Source organism: Phalacrocorax carbo, chromosome 2, assembly GCF_963921805.1.
Source record: "Phalacrocorax carbo chromosome 2, bPhaCar2.1, whole genome shotgun sequence".
Lineage (NCBI taxonomy): Eukaryota > Metazoa > Chordata > Aves > Suliformes > Phalacrocoracidae > Phalacrocorax > Phalacrocorax carbo.
The window spans coordinates 97880740-97896974 of NC_087514.1; the positions used below are offsets into that span (position 1 = coordinate 97880740).

Sequence of the window (16235 nt, forward strand, 5' to 3'; positions counted from 1 at the left end):
AAAAAAAAAAAAAAACCCAAAACCCCAAAAAAACCCGGAACCCGGAACCCAAAAAACCGTGTGAGTAGCTCCCCCGGCCCCGGCGGGGGGGATCGAGGATGCCCGAGCAAGCCCGGGTGCCTGCAGATGAGGAGAGACTTCAGTGCGGGAGGTTGTGTGTGCTTGTGCGGTGAGGGGTAAAGCGCCCTCCTAACGGCGCTCGTTGCAGCCTGTCCATCCCAGCCCTGAACCAGAAGTGGGGGTATGTGGTACAGCTGAGAATTTGGCGTTGGTTTTTGGCGTGGCATAAGCTGCAACTCTGGGCAGCCTACAGACCGCTTCTAGTGATGCCGTGAAAAGCCGAAATCAGGACTCAATACTCTGAACGACTATTAAGAAGGTATTCTTTATTGCAGCACTGGATGCGCAGGGGATCACTCGTCCTAGTGTGCGTGCCCACACAGCGTTAGTTGCATAACTTATACAAGCTTTACATACATATTCATTAATTTTCCGAGAAAAGATATACCTAATCATTAATTTTCCAATAACTCGTTATCATACGCAAATAAATGTCCTTTGAGCCTGCCTGTTGGTGTCTCCGAGTGGTTGTCAGGGGTCTCTGGATGAAGGATATACTCTTCCTCACTGTGTCCGCTAGTTAACTTTTGCTTTTGTGCAAACTCAGTTCTGAGATCTCGTATATACTGTCCTTGAGGGATGGTCTGTTCTGGTTTAGTGTTTGCTCTGCAGTTCCTTATCTTTATGGTTCTGTACATCTGCTTCTTCTAAGGTCAAATGTTGTAAATTTTTGTTGAGGCACATCTTGTCTTGAAGCCGTATCGACTCCCCCAAAACAACAAGTTTTAGTCACAACAGTTCTAACTCTACCACTAGCTTTCATCAGTCATTTCAACATAGCCCTTTTACAAAAGATGTAGAGGATTTCTGTAATTTTCAAATTACAAGCACAACTAGTGCAACAGAAGGTCTTCTACTGTGGAAGTTATGCAGCAGTGGGAGATGGAAAACATCTTGTAAAGAAACCGTGTGGAGGAGAAAATATCCTCCATTTGCCAGTTTGAGGGAAGGGAGCAGCCAGAAATAGGCGCATAGTGTATATCAACTGGCTACGTGGCTGGTGCCGCCATGAGGGGTTTGGTTTTTATGACAGTGGAGTGTTCTTCAATGACTACAACATGCTAGGGAGGGATGGAATCCACCTGTCCAAAAGGGGTAAGGGAATCTTCAGCAGTAGGCTGGCTAACTTGGTGAGGTGGGCTTTAAACTGAAGGACTTGAGGGGTGGGATGCATTGTGGAAATGCTCATACCAGCACATCCAATGGGAGTAAGTCAGGCCAACCAGTGCAATGACAAATGTTCCTTTGTTGTCTCCCAAGATGTGAGACAGAAGAGTAATCACCTCAAACAGGAGGAACTGGAGCTCCCTGCCCACTCCCAAGGTTATGACATCATAGGAGTAACTGAAACATGGTGGGACAATTCAGATGACTGGGGGATCACGATGGACGGTTACAGGCTCTTTCATAAAGACAGGTAGGGTAGAAGAGGTGGAGGAGTTGCATTTCCTCTACATTAAGGAAAGCCTCGAATATATTGAAGTCACCTATGGTGATTGCAACTGCTCTAGCGAATGCCTCTGGGTTAAAGTCAAAGGGGTCATCTCCAAGCAGGACCTCACAGTGGGCATCTGCTACCGACCTCCTAACCACGATGACAATGCCGATGAAGTGACACTTGGGGCACTAAAGCAAGCTTCTGGCCAGCAGAACCTGGTCCTTATGGGTGACTTCAACTACCCAGACATCTGCTGGAAGAACAATACAGCAGCTCACATGTCATCCACCAAGTTTCTTGAATGCGTAGAGGACTGCTTCCTCGTACAAATGTTAGATGTGCCAACCAGGAATGAGGCACTGCTGGACTTGCTATTCACAAAACAAGAAAACCTGCTTTGTAATATCTTGGTTAGTGATAGCCTTGGCTGCAGTGATCATAATATTGTGGAGTTCGGGATCCTGCTGAGCGTGCTGAAGGTCAGTAATAAGACAAGGGTTGTGGATTTTAGAAGAGCAAACATCAGTTTACTCAGGGCTCAGCTGGGAAGGGTTCCCATGGGATGCTTCCATGGAAGATAAAGGAGCTAGTGAGTGCTGGGAGTTCTTCAAGATCTCTCTCTTGGAGGCACAAAACTAGTTTATCCCCTATAAAGAAAAGGGAATAAGCGGAGCAAGAGGCCCCCGTGGCTCAACCACGAACTCCTAGGTCTACTCAAATCCAAACGAGAAGCATACCGGAGACAGAGAAATGGAGGATTATCCATTGAGAGCTACAGGGGCATTGCCAGAGCGTGCAAGATGCAGTTAGGAAAGCAAAAGCCCAGCTTGAATTGAAACTGGCCATAGATGTCAAAAATAACAAGAAAGGTTTCTTCAGGTATGTCAACCACAAGCAGAAAAAGAAGAAGAATGTAGACCCACTGTTAAACAATAGGAGAGTCAGTCACCAACAATACTGAAAAGGCAGAGGTCCTCAACACTGTCTTCACCTCTGTCTTTACCAACACTGTTGGGTCCCAGGCTTTGGGAACGAAATTCCCAGTTGATCCAAACATGACAAAGTGACTTGCCTGGTTGATGTGGGGCGGGCACCGGACATTGTCTACCTGGACTTCTCCAAGACCTTTGGTACGGTCCCGCACGGCCTCTGCCTGGAGAAATTAATGCGTTATGGCCTAAACGAGTGGTCTGTGCAGTGGGTAGAAAATTGGCTGGCAGGCCAACCCAAAGGGTGGTGGTAAATAGCTCTTTTTTCAAAGATGCAACCTGTCACAAGTGGGGTCCCTCAAGGATTGATACTGGGCCCAATGTTATTCAACATCTTTATAAGTGATTTGGATAACGGCATCAAGTGTAGCCTCATGAAGTTTGCATATGATACCACATTGAGTGGGGAAGTAGGCACTCCAGTAGGGACAGCTGCTCTGCAGGAAGATCTAGATAGGCTGGAAGAGTGGGCCAGCAAGAACCTTATGAATTTCAGCAAGGACAAGTGTAAGGTCTTGCACCTGGGAAAAAGTAATCCGGGAGTGCAGCACAGACTGGGATCCACCTGGCTGGAGAGCAGCTCTGTGGAAAGGGACCTGGGGGTCCTGGTGGACAGGTAGCTCAACATGAGTGAACAGTATGCTGCTGCGGCCAAGGTGGCCAACAGGATGCTGGGTTGCATCAGAAAGAACATCACCAGCAGAGATAAAGAAGTCATTATCCCACTCTACTCAGCACTTGTCAGGCCACACCTGGAGTGCTGGGTACAGTTCTGGTCCCTGCTATACAAAAAAGATGTGGACAGGCTGGAAGGGGTCCCGAGAAGGGCCACCAAGATGATCAAAGGACTGGGAAGCCTGCCACATGAGAACAGGCTGGGAGAACTAGGTTTGTTCAGCCTTGAGAAAAGGAGGCTCAGAGGGGATCTCATCTCCATGTACCAGTACTTGAGGGGTAGCTACAAAGAAGATGGAGACTCCCTTTTTACAAGGAGTCACGTGGAGAGCACAAGGGGGAATGGACACAAGTTGCTCTTGGGGAGAATCCGATTGGACATCAGAGGGAAATTTTTCACAGTAAGGACAGTCAACCATTGGAATAATCTCCCCAGGGAAGTGGTTGACTTGGCCACACTGGACACTTTCAAGAGTCGGCTGGGCAGGGTGCTGGGCCATCTTGTCTAGACTGTGCTCTTCCTAGAAAGGTTGGACTAGATGATCCTTGAGGTCCCTTCCAACATGGGATTCTGTGTTGCATTTTTTTTTAATCTGGAAAAAATTTAGAGATGTGTATAACTGTCCACACACTCTTTTCAAGTGCTGAAACTAGATTTCTTCATGTAAATGGTACTGCATGATTTATTTCAGTTGGCTATGCACTTACCTCCAATGGACATTTAACCGCATAGAAAGAAAGAGCACTCCTCCAGCCACGTCTCTGAGCTGAGGGGCTTTAGTTCCTCTCCGTAACAGAAGGCACAAAACATTGGAGGCCTGTGCTTTCTGCAAAATGCAGCTTTCTCTAGCTGCACTTCGAATTTTCCCGTCTTTATGAATTAGCCTAATGGTCAGGAAGTGGAGAGTAGTTTAATTCCCTTGTTGGCCTAAGTGGTTTGAGATCTCCAGTCTCCCTGGAAAGTGTAATAACCGGCACAGATGTGTACTATTATGGATGGGGTTCCCTTTTCTGTTCAAGGTGTGTAACGGCTATGAGGTTCAATTTCACTCAGATCCTCTTTGCAGTCCAGCACTGGGGTTCCTCAAGAGGGAAGCAGAAAAACTGGAAGAAATCCATAGCTGCTGGAGCTGCTGAACTCACCTGGGGCTCAGCTGAGACACTGCTCACTAGGCTGTTGTTTCTTGCAGCCTTGGCTCCATCTACTCTACCAGTGACACACACGCTCACCCTTTCTGACACAGGAAGAGCTTTCTCACATCTCCTCTCTCCGCACTACTGTCTCCCCTCTATCAGTCTAAGCAGTTCCCTGAAAACTGCAATGGAAAATGTTCTGAGAAGGAAGACGTGCACAAGAAAACAACAACAAAAAATATGCGAAGTACTGGTCTGTAGCTGAGCATTCACTGAAGGTACAGAAAATATCAGTTCTCCTCTCAGGACTCTTTCTGTATTTCACCTTAAAAGCTGTTAGGACTTGTCTTCTCTGTCTCCAGTTACAAATTCTTCTGAGTCTTATGAGATTCACAATTCTTTGTTACTAGACAGGGAGCCTGGATTTTTACAAATGTCTAATATTTACTTCTAAGCCTAAACCTTAGAACCAAAATTCTGTGGAATTTTTGCTTTTTAATTCTGAATATTATGTGCAGACTGGATTTTTCCTGGTGCTCATGCGAGCTTGCTTCTGTAATTGTGATATCCATGGCCATGAGCTCATGTATTTAAAAATTCAAACAATAAAACCAATAAAAACTGTTTTAGTAGTGGCAGCCATTTTGTCAAGAACATAAGATAAGCACTATAAAATAGGCATAAGGCTTTACAAGTGAAAACATTACACAATTCTCTTATTTAAGCTTATACTCTATAAGTCCTGTATTTACTACAGGAGCCTTGTTATCAATTAAAAACCTGATTTGGTACCCTTCCTGCGAAGACTGCAGACTAGTTTAAATCCTGTATTATTTGCCTGTGTTTGTTTACACACACATTCAGGGTATAATTAAAGTTAAAAGCTGTGTAAGTTCAAACTAAAGTAAAACTGAAATCCCTTTAATGTTGAATTAAACTGAGCTCATATATAAAAATCAACTATACTGAATATTCAGACAAAGGGTTGTGATAATTTATCTAAATAAGGGAAACAGTTACAGAAGATAAATACAGACACCCACCTTTAAGAGAATACTGCCATCGCCACATGAACAATCTTGTAACAGCACTGATGATGATCGCTTTGTTTCAGTGTCAGATCATACAGAGATGAGCTGGAGTTATACCCTATTTTACATCCCTAAGACAGCCTGCATTCCTCTCGCCAGATTTGGCTCAATCTTTTTTTCTGATTTTTCTCTACCTTTCCTCTTGCTACACAAATAAGGAGGGACAGATTATTGCTCAACAAGTTAGAAAAAAGCATAATGCCTATTACTCTTTGAAAACAGAAGAAATAGTGACTACTCCAGTAGTGCAGAAAACAACATTAAAATGCCTTACTTTAAAAGAAATCAAGAGAACATTTAGTACAGCTATTTGACCTTGCTCCCTCTGGCTCAACTTTGCTTTTCACAATGTATATTTCTAATAAGGCTTAGGATAAAATCCTGCTCCCACTGACCATGGAGGTCAGGAATTCATTTTTTGTTTAAGTGCAAAACAGATGGGTGACATTTTATCAGCATGACAAACACTTCAAATGTTAGATAATTTTTTTTAAACAATTACAGCTCAGGTCAAGGACTTGAAAAAATACAATGGGAAGGGGGAAGGTAAAACCTTATTAATATAAACTCTTTCACCTAAAAATATGTATCGTATTCTGAACAAAAGATTTCAATAATGTGAAGCATGTCTGCAAAGGGTTTAAAAAAACCCCTAAATGCATGAAGTACGGACACAGTAAAAAAACACAAAAATTTTGCATATAAACTCTGTGTATAACTGCATGTCAGGAACTAGAAAGTATGATTTTCTGTGAATGTATGAATGGAATGTGATCATCATATTTTAAGTAATTTTAACATGTTACTTCTTAGAGTAGGAAAAGTAACACATAACAAAGGCATATCATAATTTTGGTCAAATGACCAGTAACTTTTCCAACACTAAAATGAAAAAATGTATTTTTAATATGCATTTAAGTGAGACAAAAAAGTAACTGAGACAGATGCAGCTATTTTTATTATTTTAGCTGGCTTTTTCAGAGCCAATTAAAAAGTGTATGCTATTGCTAATAGAAAAATATAAACATTACATATTATGAATTTATTTTTGCCTCAGTCACTTAGGAAAAGTTGCCATCTCTTTTGCTATTTCCCAGAAGCATCAGCCAATTTATTAGGGTAAAAATGTTCATTACTTTTAAACAACAGTTCAGTTCAGAGGTATATGTCCTGTTAGAGGTTTACATCCTTATGAAAACTACAGCAACACTGGTATTTATGTTTAATTCAGGAGAGAAAGTAGCTGCCTTCATGCTGAGCTATTCCGTTTCTTTTTCTTCTTTTGCAGTTGAACTTCCAATTTTTGCCTCTCTGGAGTAATTTTTCTCTTCCTTTTTGCTGTTTTCTCACTTTTATCAGTCCAACAAACTTTATTTTTCTTGACTATTGATGATTTTTCATCTTCATTTGCTGAAAAAGGCAAGAAATCATTCACGCTGATATTTATGTCCACAGTGTTTGTAGTCTGAAATGGCACAGAGACTTATTTGTATGTCATTTTAAAAAAAGGGTTATAAATTATTTTTTATTTACAGTGGAATGTGCCAATTATGCTAGTTTTGCCTGTGGCACGAAAATATCTAAAGATCAAGTATGCAAATAGATTATGGTCCAGGAAAACACCAGAAAAACAAAACCAACTGAGCCAGACTTCCTAAGCTTGCCCAACTACACTGGCCTCAGACCTCATTTTGTTAATAGGAAAACAAGTTCTGTCAAACTGTTTATTCTTTTCTTATCTGTCTCAAAAACTTCACAGTGGCTTCCTTAGTATGTTATTCCAGTAAAGAGAAACAAAGCTTTCATATAATAGAAGTGAAAAGAGGCTTATGTCCTCCAACATACATGTGGGCTTGAGACACTATCAGATTGGTGAGGATATCTATATCACTCGCCAGCGTCTCATCCCCAATTCTTCCAGATACCAAAACTTTTTCCAATGCATAGAGTAAAAACCTCCCATTTAGTATATTCAATTTCACAGTCACATTAACAGCCAAAAGTACTCATAGTTGTATTACCTTGCGATGATGTTGCAGCTTTACTAGAATTTTCTTTTGTTTCTGAAGCTTCGTCAAGCCATACTGCGAGACATGTCAGCCTAGCTTTGGTATTGACTTCACATAGTAAAGACAGCTCATCCTTAATCTGAAGATAATATAGATAAAAACTAATTAAACATTATTTTATTTCTGTTTAAATTTACTGAAGTATTTGATGTGAGAACGTATCTTACTGCCTGCCTTCCACTTAATTTCTGGTGCCTAACAACGTGTAGAACTAGAGTTTGTATACTGGTTAATGGTCATGTTGTTACAGTCCTGTTCCTGATACCATTCCTCAGTGGTGGTTTTACAAACAACTCCCAGTGGCTTTAAGGACGTATCTTGATAAGCAAAGTAAGTGGGTTTCAGGCACAATGGGGTAAGTTTAACATGAGGAATAACTAGATGAGTCACACACACACAAAATTGTTAATGGTTTCAGAAGCTTCTCCAGAGTTATAGGGTTTTTTTTTTGGTACAGCTAAAATAATTTTTATTAAGTTAGTGCATCAGCTTCCTTTCTCCCTCACAAAGACAAGGCTGCTGATTAAAAGTAATCTCTTCAGAGTGTGATTCACATTGCTTAACTGCAATTTTATCAGTCAGCTCTGGGAATACTTGAGCAAATATCCTATTACAGGCATCAGGGGATAAAATGTCACAAACACATGCAAAGCATAACAGCATCAACCCATCAGAAACTAGTTGTATTAGGATATTCTACCTCACAAAGCTGGATAGAGTAGCCCACACAGTTATACAAAGTTTTACAAAATTTTGCCTGCACAGGAAGAAAATCAGGCATTTGGTCAAATAAAGACAACATTACAGAGAAAGGCAAAGAGTTCCCTGATCTCTTTCCCGTTGTTTCCCCCTGACCAAAGGAAATGGAAATTTGAGGTGAAGGGGAAAGAGGGATTTTCACTATTGCACTTAGAAGTATAAAAGGCTCTGCAGAGGAATCTGGCCAGGCTGGATCAATGGGCCGAGGCCAACTGTATGATGTTCAACAAGGCCAAGTGCTGAGTCCTACGCTTGGGTCGCAACAACCCCACGTGATGCTACAAGCTTGGGGAAGAGTGGCTGGAAAGCTGCTTGGCAGAGAAGGACCTGGGGGTGTTGGCTGACAGCCGGCTGAACATGAGCCAGCAGTGTGCCCGGGTGGCCAAGAAGGCCAACAGCCTCCTGGCTTGTATCAGGAATAGTGTGGCCAGCAGGAGTAGGGAAGTGATTGTGCCCCTGTACTCGGCACTGGTGAGGCCACACCTTGAATACTGTGTTCAGTTTTGGGCCACTCACTACAAGAAGGACATTGAGGTGCTGGAGCGTGTCCAGAGAAGGGCAACAAAGCTGGTGAAGGGACTGGAGAGCAGGTCTGATGAGGAGTGGCTGAGGGAACAGGGTTGTTTAGACTGGAGAAGAGGAGGCTGAGGGGAGACCTTATCGCTCTCTACAACTACTTGAAAGGAGGTTGTAGTGAGGTGGGGGTTGGTCTCTTCTTCCAAGTACCAAGTGATAGGACAAGAGGAAATGGCCTCAAGCTGTGTCAGGGGAGGTTTATATTGGATATTAGGAAAATTTACTGAATTTATGGAAGAGTGGTCAGGCATTGGAACAGGCTTCCCAGAGAGGTGCTGGAGTCACCATCCCTGGAGCTGTTCAAAAAACCTGTAGACATGGCCCTTCAGGGCATGTTTTAGGAGGCATGGGGGTGTTGGGTGGACTTGATGATGTTAGAGGTCTTTTCCAAGCTTAATGATTCTATGATTCTAAAAATAATCAGGGGGGTGAAATTAAGAACAGGCGAATTCAGGTGAGACATATAACGTGTATAAACATTGAGAGATAATTAATTGAACTGTTTGAGATACTTATAGCTGAATGTAGTAGATCTGTTATTACTAGGCATTAAATTTAAAAAATCTAATTCTGAATTTAAAAGACAAACCCCAGAGCAAGCAATACACACGGGAAACTTTAAAGATAAGACATGACTCCTTGTTGAACTGTTTGAAAATACAGGAAATACAAGTACCTAGTACATTCATGTGTTTGAATTTTTCAAAAGGACTTTTTCCCCACTATATGAACAACCACCACCCTCCGAAAACATAGAGTTTGTGTTTTTAAAAGACTAGCAACAGTCATCAACATCACAAAAATTCACAGCAGTCCTTAGAACATCTATAACTGATTAGATAGTCATAAGACTGGTCAGGTAGGTCTGAAGGGAAGCATGACTTTACATAAAAAGGAGGTGAGATCTCCATTGTCTCATCAGATTTTATAGTTTGTTTAAAAAAATTACAAAGATACAAAAATATACAACTGCATAAAAATGTGTGCATATATGTAGACATCTCTACTGGACATAACATGGAGGAGGATCAAGACATCCAGATTTCAAGTAAAATTTCCTCAGTGATTTAAAATTAATCTTTGTAACTGACTTGTATGCAATTTTGGTTGTCTGCTATTTTTCCATAAATGTAACAAGCAGTTTAATAGACCAACCTTATTAAGATCCAGATTCCACACTTTAATGTAACCATCACTGGATGCAGTAACAATAACATGTTGTCCTTCTCTTTCAAAACTATAGATATCTTTTATTCTGTGAAGAAAATGGAATACATTGTTACTTTATAGCATGGCAGTTCACTTCAGAACAGCAAACTGACAAATTAAAGATGAATAAGCAACAGTCAAAAAATCAGTTTGAACAGAAAACCTATAAATGACAGGCCGGAATGTGGAATGGTAATCTGTTTTGAGTACTGCCAGTTACAGTAGGAACACTTGCCTTTGCTAGGCTTGTTAGCATTCAATTTGAAACACTTTGATACTTTTAAGCATGCACTATTAACCACGTCAATGACATTTTAGCTACTGCTTTTGTGTTTAAACGAATTAAAACCAGCATTTGGACAAATATTTGGTGTTCGGCAACAACAGAGAATATGTGATTACCCTCCTATTGTCTGGACTGAGTACAACTGGTTTGTTTTATTTAAGCGTTCTAAAGAGTCAGATTCTGTAAAGGCTGGTTAAACATCCTTTAGATGCTCTTGCAGGAAAATACAGGTACCCAATTTCAGAAACGCAGAGACCACAAACACACACTCTCTCATAAATTCGGAACTGTAATATTTCTAGTTCTATACCCTGTTGTTTTTGTAATGTGCATGGACAGCACAGTACTTGGGCTTATACTAAAAGCAATCAAGTCTGTCCCAAATTTGGAGTTTAGCACATAAATAAATTCACTCTCTATACTAAAAAAAAAAAAGTAAAATTGTGGAACATTACAAGTCATTGAACTTCACTGAGTACTCAACATTGCCATAAATATTTAAATAGTAAACAAATCTAGAATACCTGTTGTCATGAGCTTTAAATTCACACAGGCATTTTTGAGAGTCACAGCTGTAGAACCTTATAATTTCATCATCTCCAGTTATGGCAAGGATAGAATCCTTGGAATGGGAAAAAAGAAATGCAAGTGAGATTAATTTAATGCATTTCAAACCAGTTAATCACCCAGCACCTTTCCTTTTTGTACTTACTGTAATAAATCTAAGTGAAGAAATTCTCTTCTCTGTTGTGATAGTGCCAGTGACTGAAGCTGTGTCCAGTTTGTAGATATCCACTTTATTTGTTATCACGGTCACATACCTCTCTCCATCAGGGGACCATTTAATTATGTGGGCATCTGTACATATCAATGCATTTGTATACACAGGTACACAGTATTTTTGCATTCTATATTGCGTAAGAATCTAAAAGTAAGAATCTTTAAAAGCTGCTAGACACTGTTTTCTACCTAAACCTGAGAATAATTCAGGACAAAAAAATTAAATAACCTAGAATAAACAAGTAAAACTATGCTCTTAGATATTTATTTCTGATTATCAGAAGTGTATAAAGAAAAACAAAACAAAACACATTTACTTAAATGTCCTGACATCAAATTTCAAGCAAAAAGAAATTACTTTAGTGTCGCTATGTCTTCCTTTTGGTAAACGATTATTATTAAGGACATAAGCTTACATATGCTTGCCTGCATGTGTAAAAAAGACACTGTGAAAGTTGCTTGCAATTAACTGACTCGTTGATTAATTCAGTCTACTTTTCTTTACATAAAAAATAAAACTCTCTAATTCCACTTTTTTAGTGGATTTAGACTGATAAACTCACTTTGCTTCAGGTTTTTGATAAAGGCTGATCGTCCTTCTACAAGATTCCAAGTTCTGAAAGACAACAATAGATATTGTGCCATCTGGTTAAAAACAGCGCAGTGAAACTGAAGTCCTATCTGCTGACGTGAGGCATCCAACGGAAGCTTTTAAGCATCTCTATGCATTTCATTGCCTTCTTAATGCAAGGGGAAATGATGACTTCAGGTATTGCTTGAACACTACAAGGTGGAATTTGTGCTATTTATTTTATAAAACACAATTTGCAATGCAGAGCCCAAAAGGAGCCCAATACCAATTTGTGCTGTTAAAATAGCATTTCATGAATTTAAATCACATATATACAGCAACATGTACACATTCCAAGTGAAAAACTCCTTTTCTCACACTAAACAAAACCTGACAGCTTTCAGAAGTTTAAATAAATTGTGTTACAAAATGCAAAGGTATTTATACATCCACAAGTGACTATAGTCAGAGCACAACAAGAAGCTAGGATCAGCAAGGACTATTTTTAAGAGACTTTAAAATATTGCTGGTACCTAGAACTTAAAAAGACAAACCAGTGGATCTTTGAACCATTTGCCCAAATATGTTTTATCAGTGTTGCACAGTCTACTACCAACATGGAATTGTGGCTTACAACAATTTACTAAGAATTATTGCATTATGATTCTCAGTGTTCCCTCGCCAGTTTCAACTCACCTTAATGTTTTATCTGTTCCTACTGACAAAGCTAATTTCCCAGAAGGATGAATAGAAAGAGATGTCACGTGCCCCCTGATAAAAAAAAACAACCCAATGTATTAGCCACATATATTATTTAGAAGGAAAATAAACATGAAGATGTACGTGAATATGCAGGTTTAAGAAACTCACTTATGTGCCTTAATGGATTTCAGGCATTCCCATCTCTTTGTGTTCCAGATACAAATTAGTCCATCTTCAGCCCCACTCAGTAGATGTGCAGTACCATAGAACTCTAAACAAGTTATTGTGCCTAGAAACACAAACCAGAGCTGTTAACAGAGTTGCATGTAATGAAGAGTTATTACACAGAGAACGCTATGAATGAACAGAGAAGCTTCTAGCACCATGCCAGCTACTAGCTTACCCTTGGGAAAATCTGAATTATTTCCTAATTATTTCTTCACAACCTCCCCAGACTTTCTTGTTAACATTCAATCACTGACACGCTCTATCAGCCTCCCTATAGCCATACACGTCTGAACTGCATCTGCCCTGTTCCCTGAAACAGCAGTACTCAACCACTGTGGCTCAGGTGACACAGAGCTTCTAACAGTGATAAGGAATTCTCCCATGTCGAAGCCCTGCTCTTGACACACAGTTGAATTTCCTGCATGCGCTGCTTCCCAGATTTATTATACTTGCACCAGATTTATTATACTTGCACCAGATTTATTATACTTGAGTTGAACGCAGGTACCACATTCAGCCCAGCTCCATGTACTTCTTGGTTATCAGGAGAGAAAAGAACAATCAGGATTGAGCTACAGATGACCCAAAGACATGACAGCCATTAACTGGTGTACTTCACAGCTGCAGCTCAGGAGGCACATAAAGTGGGAATTGTACCAGGTTACCTCTTCTGGCAGCAGCAGCAGCCTGCTCTCACACACAAACTCTCTCTTTTGTGTGGCTCATGTATGTCTGTGACAGGATGAGGGCACTAGGAAAGATGGCTGCTGGGAGTAGGCATGATCTAAACTGTCCTGGTAAAACAAAAATAGCTCACGAGCCATTTGTGGGCCATAGCTTCCTAAACAGTTAAAACTAAAAATAATTACAAGCAGCAGCTATATTTGTGGGCTAACACCCAACACTATTTTTGTATTTTTATGCTCAAAAGCTTACCTTGCTTGTGTCATCAGACCATCATGGCTGTGATACTATCACTATTGAAGACTTATTAAAAAAAGATATCCATTTTCTTCTTCTAGCAAGGGCCAGTTTTTCAGCTGTAAGTTTCTGTCATTAATGCTTTTTATGAAGAAAAGCTCCCTTACCGTTGTGCTGCAGCAGTGCCCCATGTTCCACCTTCTTTTTCATGTCATAGATTTGGATCGTCTCATCCCTGCTCCCAGTGACCACATATCTGTTGTTCACTGCTACCGCTGACAATGAGGCAGAGTGGGCATGATGTGTAAAATCAGGGACAACTGTCCAGGACTGTGAATGAAATACGAAATAAACAGACCTTTCTGGAGTTTACCAGAGGGAGCGTAAACTTCATTATCCTGTGTTTTTGCTTTTTATAAAAAGCAAAACCTGAAAAAGTATGTGTAAAATGCAAAGAAATTATACTTAGCTGAAAGTATAATGGGATCTTACTGAGTTAATACGCTGTTAGGAGATTAGTCCGAACGATTTACGTGTGCAAACTGCCTCTTGTCATCAGTGCCGGGCTTAGAGGAAGCTGTATGTGAAAAACTACCCGCACAGAGAAAAATCTCACGGACAACGGAGGCAGATTCTCCCTTTTTCCACCACTGCAGGCTGGAGACACGCCTTCCACCTGGCCCCGGCCCCCCGAGACAATGTGGCATCCACCCCCCCCACACCCCGCAGGCGTTTATTTTCAGCTCTGCGCTGAAAAGCTGTGAGGCACCACTTTCCCACCGCAGCCCCCTGCACCCGGCCGGACCAGCCGCCTCTCGGGAAAACCCCCCGGGCCGGCCGGCGGCGTGTCCGTGGGCCGCTCCCACACCCCACGCCAGCAGCGAGGGGCCGAGCCTGCGGCTGCGGGAGGCCGCCCCGCCCCCGCCGTGCTTTAAAAGCCCACTCGGCGCCCAGCTCTGCTGCCGCTACCGGAGAGGTGACGGGGTGAGTAGCAACGTGGAGGGGCGCGTTCTCCTTGTTGTTCCCTCGAGGGTGTTCGGCGGGCGGTCGTTAGGGCGTAGCTAACGGCCGCCGCGCGCGTTTCCTCCCTTCCGTTCTTTTCCGTTCCCCCCTCCCCGTTACCTCGGCGGGCCGCGCGGAGAACCCGAAGAGGACCTGCTCGTAGCAGCCCGCCACCAGCTCCATCAGCCACCACCGTGGGGCCCTCGCCCGCCGTCCGTCTGTCTGTCCGCCCGCCCGCCGCCCTGCCTGCGCTCTCGCCGGAGCACGCCGCGCCGGGTTAGGCTCGCGGTTGGCGGCCGGCAGCGCTCCTTCGGGAGAGCGGCCCCTCGGGAGACGGGGGAAGCGCCCGGTGGGGAGCGGCGGGGAGGGGTCGGGCTCGGCGGGTCAGGCTCGGCGCGGGGCAGCCCGGGCGGGAGGTCCTCGCGGGGCGGAAGCGGGACTCGCGTTGCTGCTTATGGCGACGCGGAGGGTGAGAGACGTTAGTGCCGGGATCGGGGGGGGGGGGGGCGGGGGGAAGCGCCGCCACCGAGGCCGGGGGGTGTCTGTGTATGGGGGGGCCGGCAGCGGGGAAGGGGGGCCAACCGATCCACTGCGCAACGGGACGGGGGGCGGCCTCCTTATCCCCAGGGCCGCCGCCTCACGGGCGGCCGTTGGGCCGAAGCGCGCCCGTTGCCCCCTCCCCCAGCCGCCCCAGGCGACCACCGCGGCCTTCTTCGGCCCCCCCCCCCCTTTCCTTCCTTCTTTTCGGCCCCCCCCCTTAATTTTTTTAAATTTCCTTATCGCGTAGCACAATAAAGGGGAAGCGCGGCCTGGGCGCCAGTGCGGCCGCTGCGGAGGGCCGCGGCCGGGCGGGGCGCACTTCTTGCCCGGCGCCGTGGTGTGTTTTTTTTTTTTTCCCGTCGTGCCGAGTGGTTTTATAAAAAAAAAAGAAATGCGTCACGGCGCGGTGCGCTTCGGGCCTGGGCTCGGCTGGGGTCACCGCGCCGGCTTGAGCCGCTGCGGGGGATTCCCGCTCCCCTGACTCGGCTCCTCGTGTGAGAGAAACTAATGCCGAAGGGGTTCGGCTCGTCCACCGAGGTTGGGTGAGCAGTGTTGCGATTTTGTTAGTAAATAGCTTCATCCATCCTTTTGCCAGTACAAACAGTATAAAAACGTGGAATAAATGTGCTGGTAAAACATGTGTGTAATTCAGCTAAGGAGGCGTTTGAATTCTGGAGGTTAAGGCTGCCCCACTGCTTAAATAAGCCAGCTGTGACTGTACCTACACTTAGAGGAAATGTAAAAAATACAGTGTTAATACATGCTGTTTTAACCATTTCAAATAATCTTGTTTTCTAGTGAGAAGATCACGAGGTGACAATCAAGACCAGACAGGGAAAGAGTACAAAAAAGTTTTGCATAAAAGTCCATGACGAGTGTGATTGAGAAATAATTGCATCGCTTGCTTTCTGATAGCCTTTTGCAATAAAACAACGTTGTGGCACGTGCCATCTTCTAAATCCACAGGAAAAAAAGAGTGGTAAGTTAAAGTATTATGCAGCTGTGAATTCAATAATTAGTATTTCATTGTTTAGAGCATGAAGGAGTTTGTGGTTCCTTTTAATAAAAATAATGCTTGAATTAGAGGAACATCACGTTATTATTAATGACCTTTAACAGGAAAAAATTGCTGCTGATAGCTCTGT

The 16235-nt window shown here is 43.0% G+C and overlaps 1 protein-coding gene across 2 annotated transcripts; it reads right to left on the reverse strand.

Moving 5' to 3' along the window:
* Positions 1-6335: 6335 nt before the first annotated feature.
* Positions 6336-14803, reverse strand: PAK1IP1 (PAK1 interacting protein 1). Of its 2 annotated transcripts, none has more exons than XM_064443632.1 (10): positions 14671-14803; positions 13716-13878; positions 12568-12688; positions 12394-12468; positions 11690-11742; positions 11059-11204; positions 10871-10968; positions 10007-10106; positions 7469-7595; positions 6336-6857 (listed from the first exon to the last, which is right to left on the reverse strand). In XM_064443632.1, the coding sequence occupies exons 1-10, from the start codon at positions 14731-14733 to the stop codon at positions 6697-6699; spliced, it is 1107 nt and encodes a 368-aa protein (XP_064299702.1). In that variant the 5' UTR covers positions 14734-14803; the 3' UTR covers positions 6336-6696. The 2 variants fall into 2 exon arrangements, with proteins under 2 accessions (XP_064299702.1, XP_064299703.1); XM_064443633.1 differs by lacking the exon at positions 14671-14803 and adding an exon at positions 14041-14203.
* Between the last annotated feature and the right edge of the window lie 1432 nt (positions 14804-16235).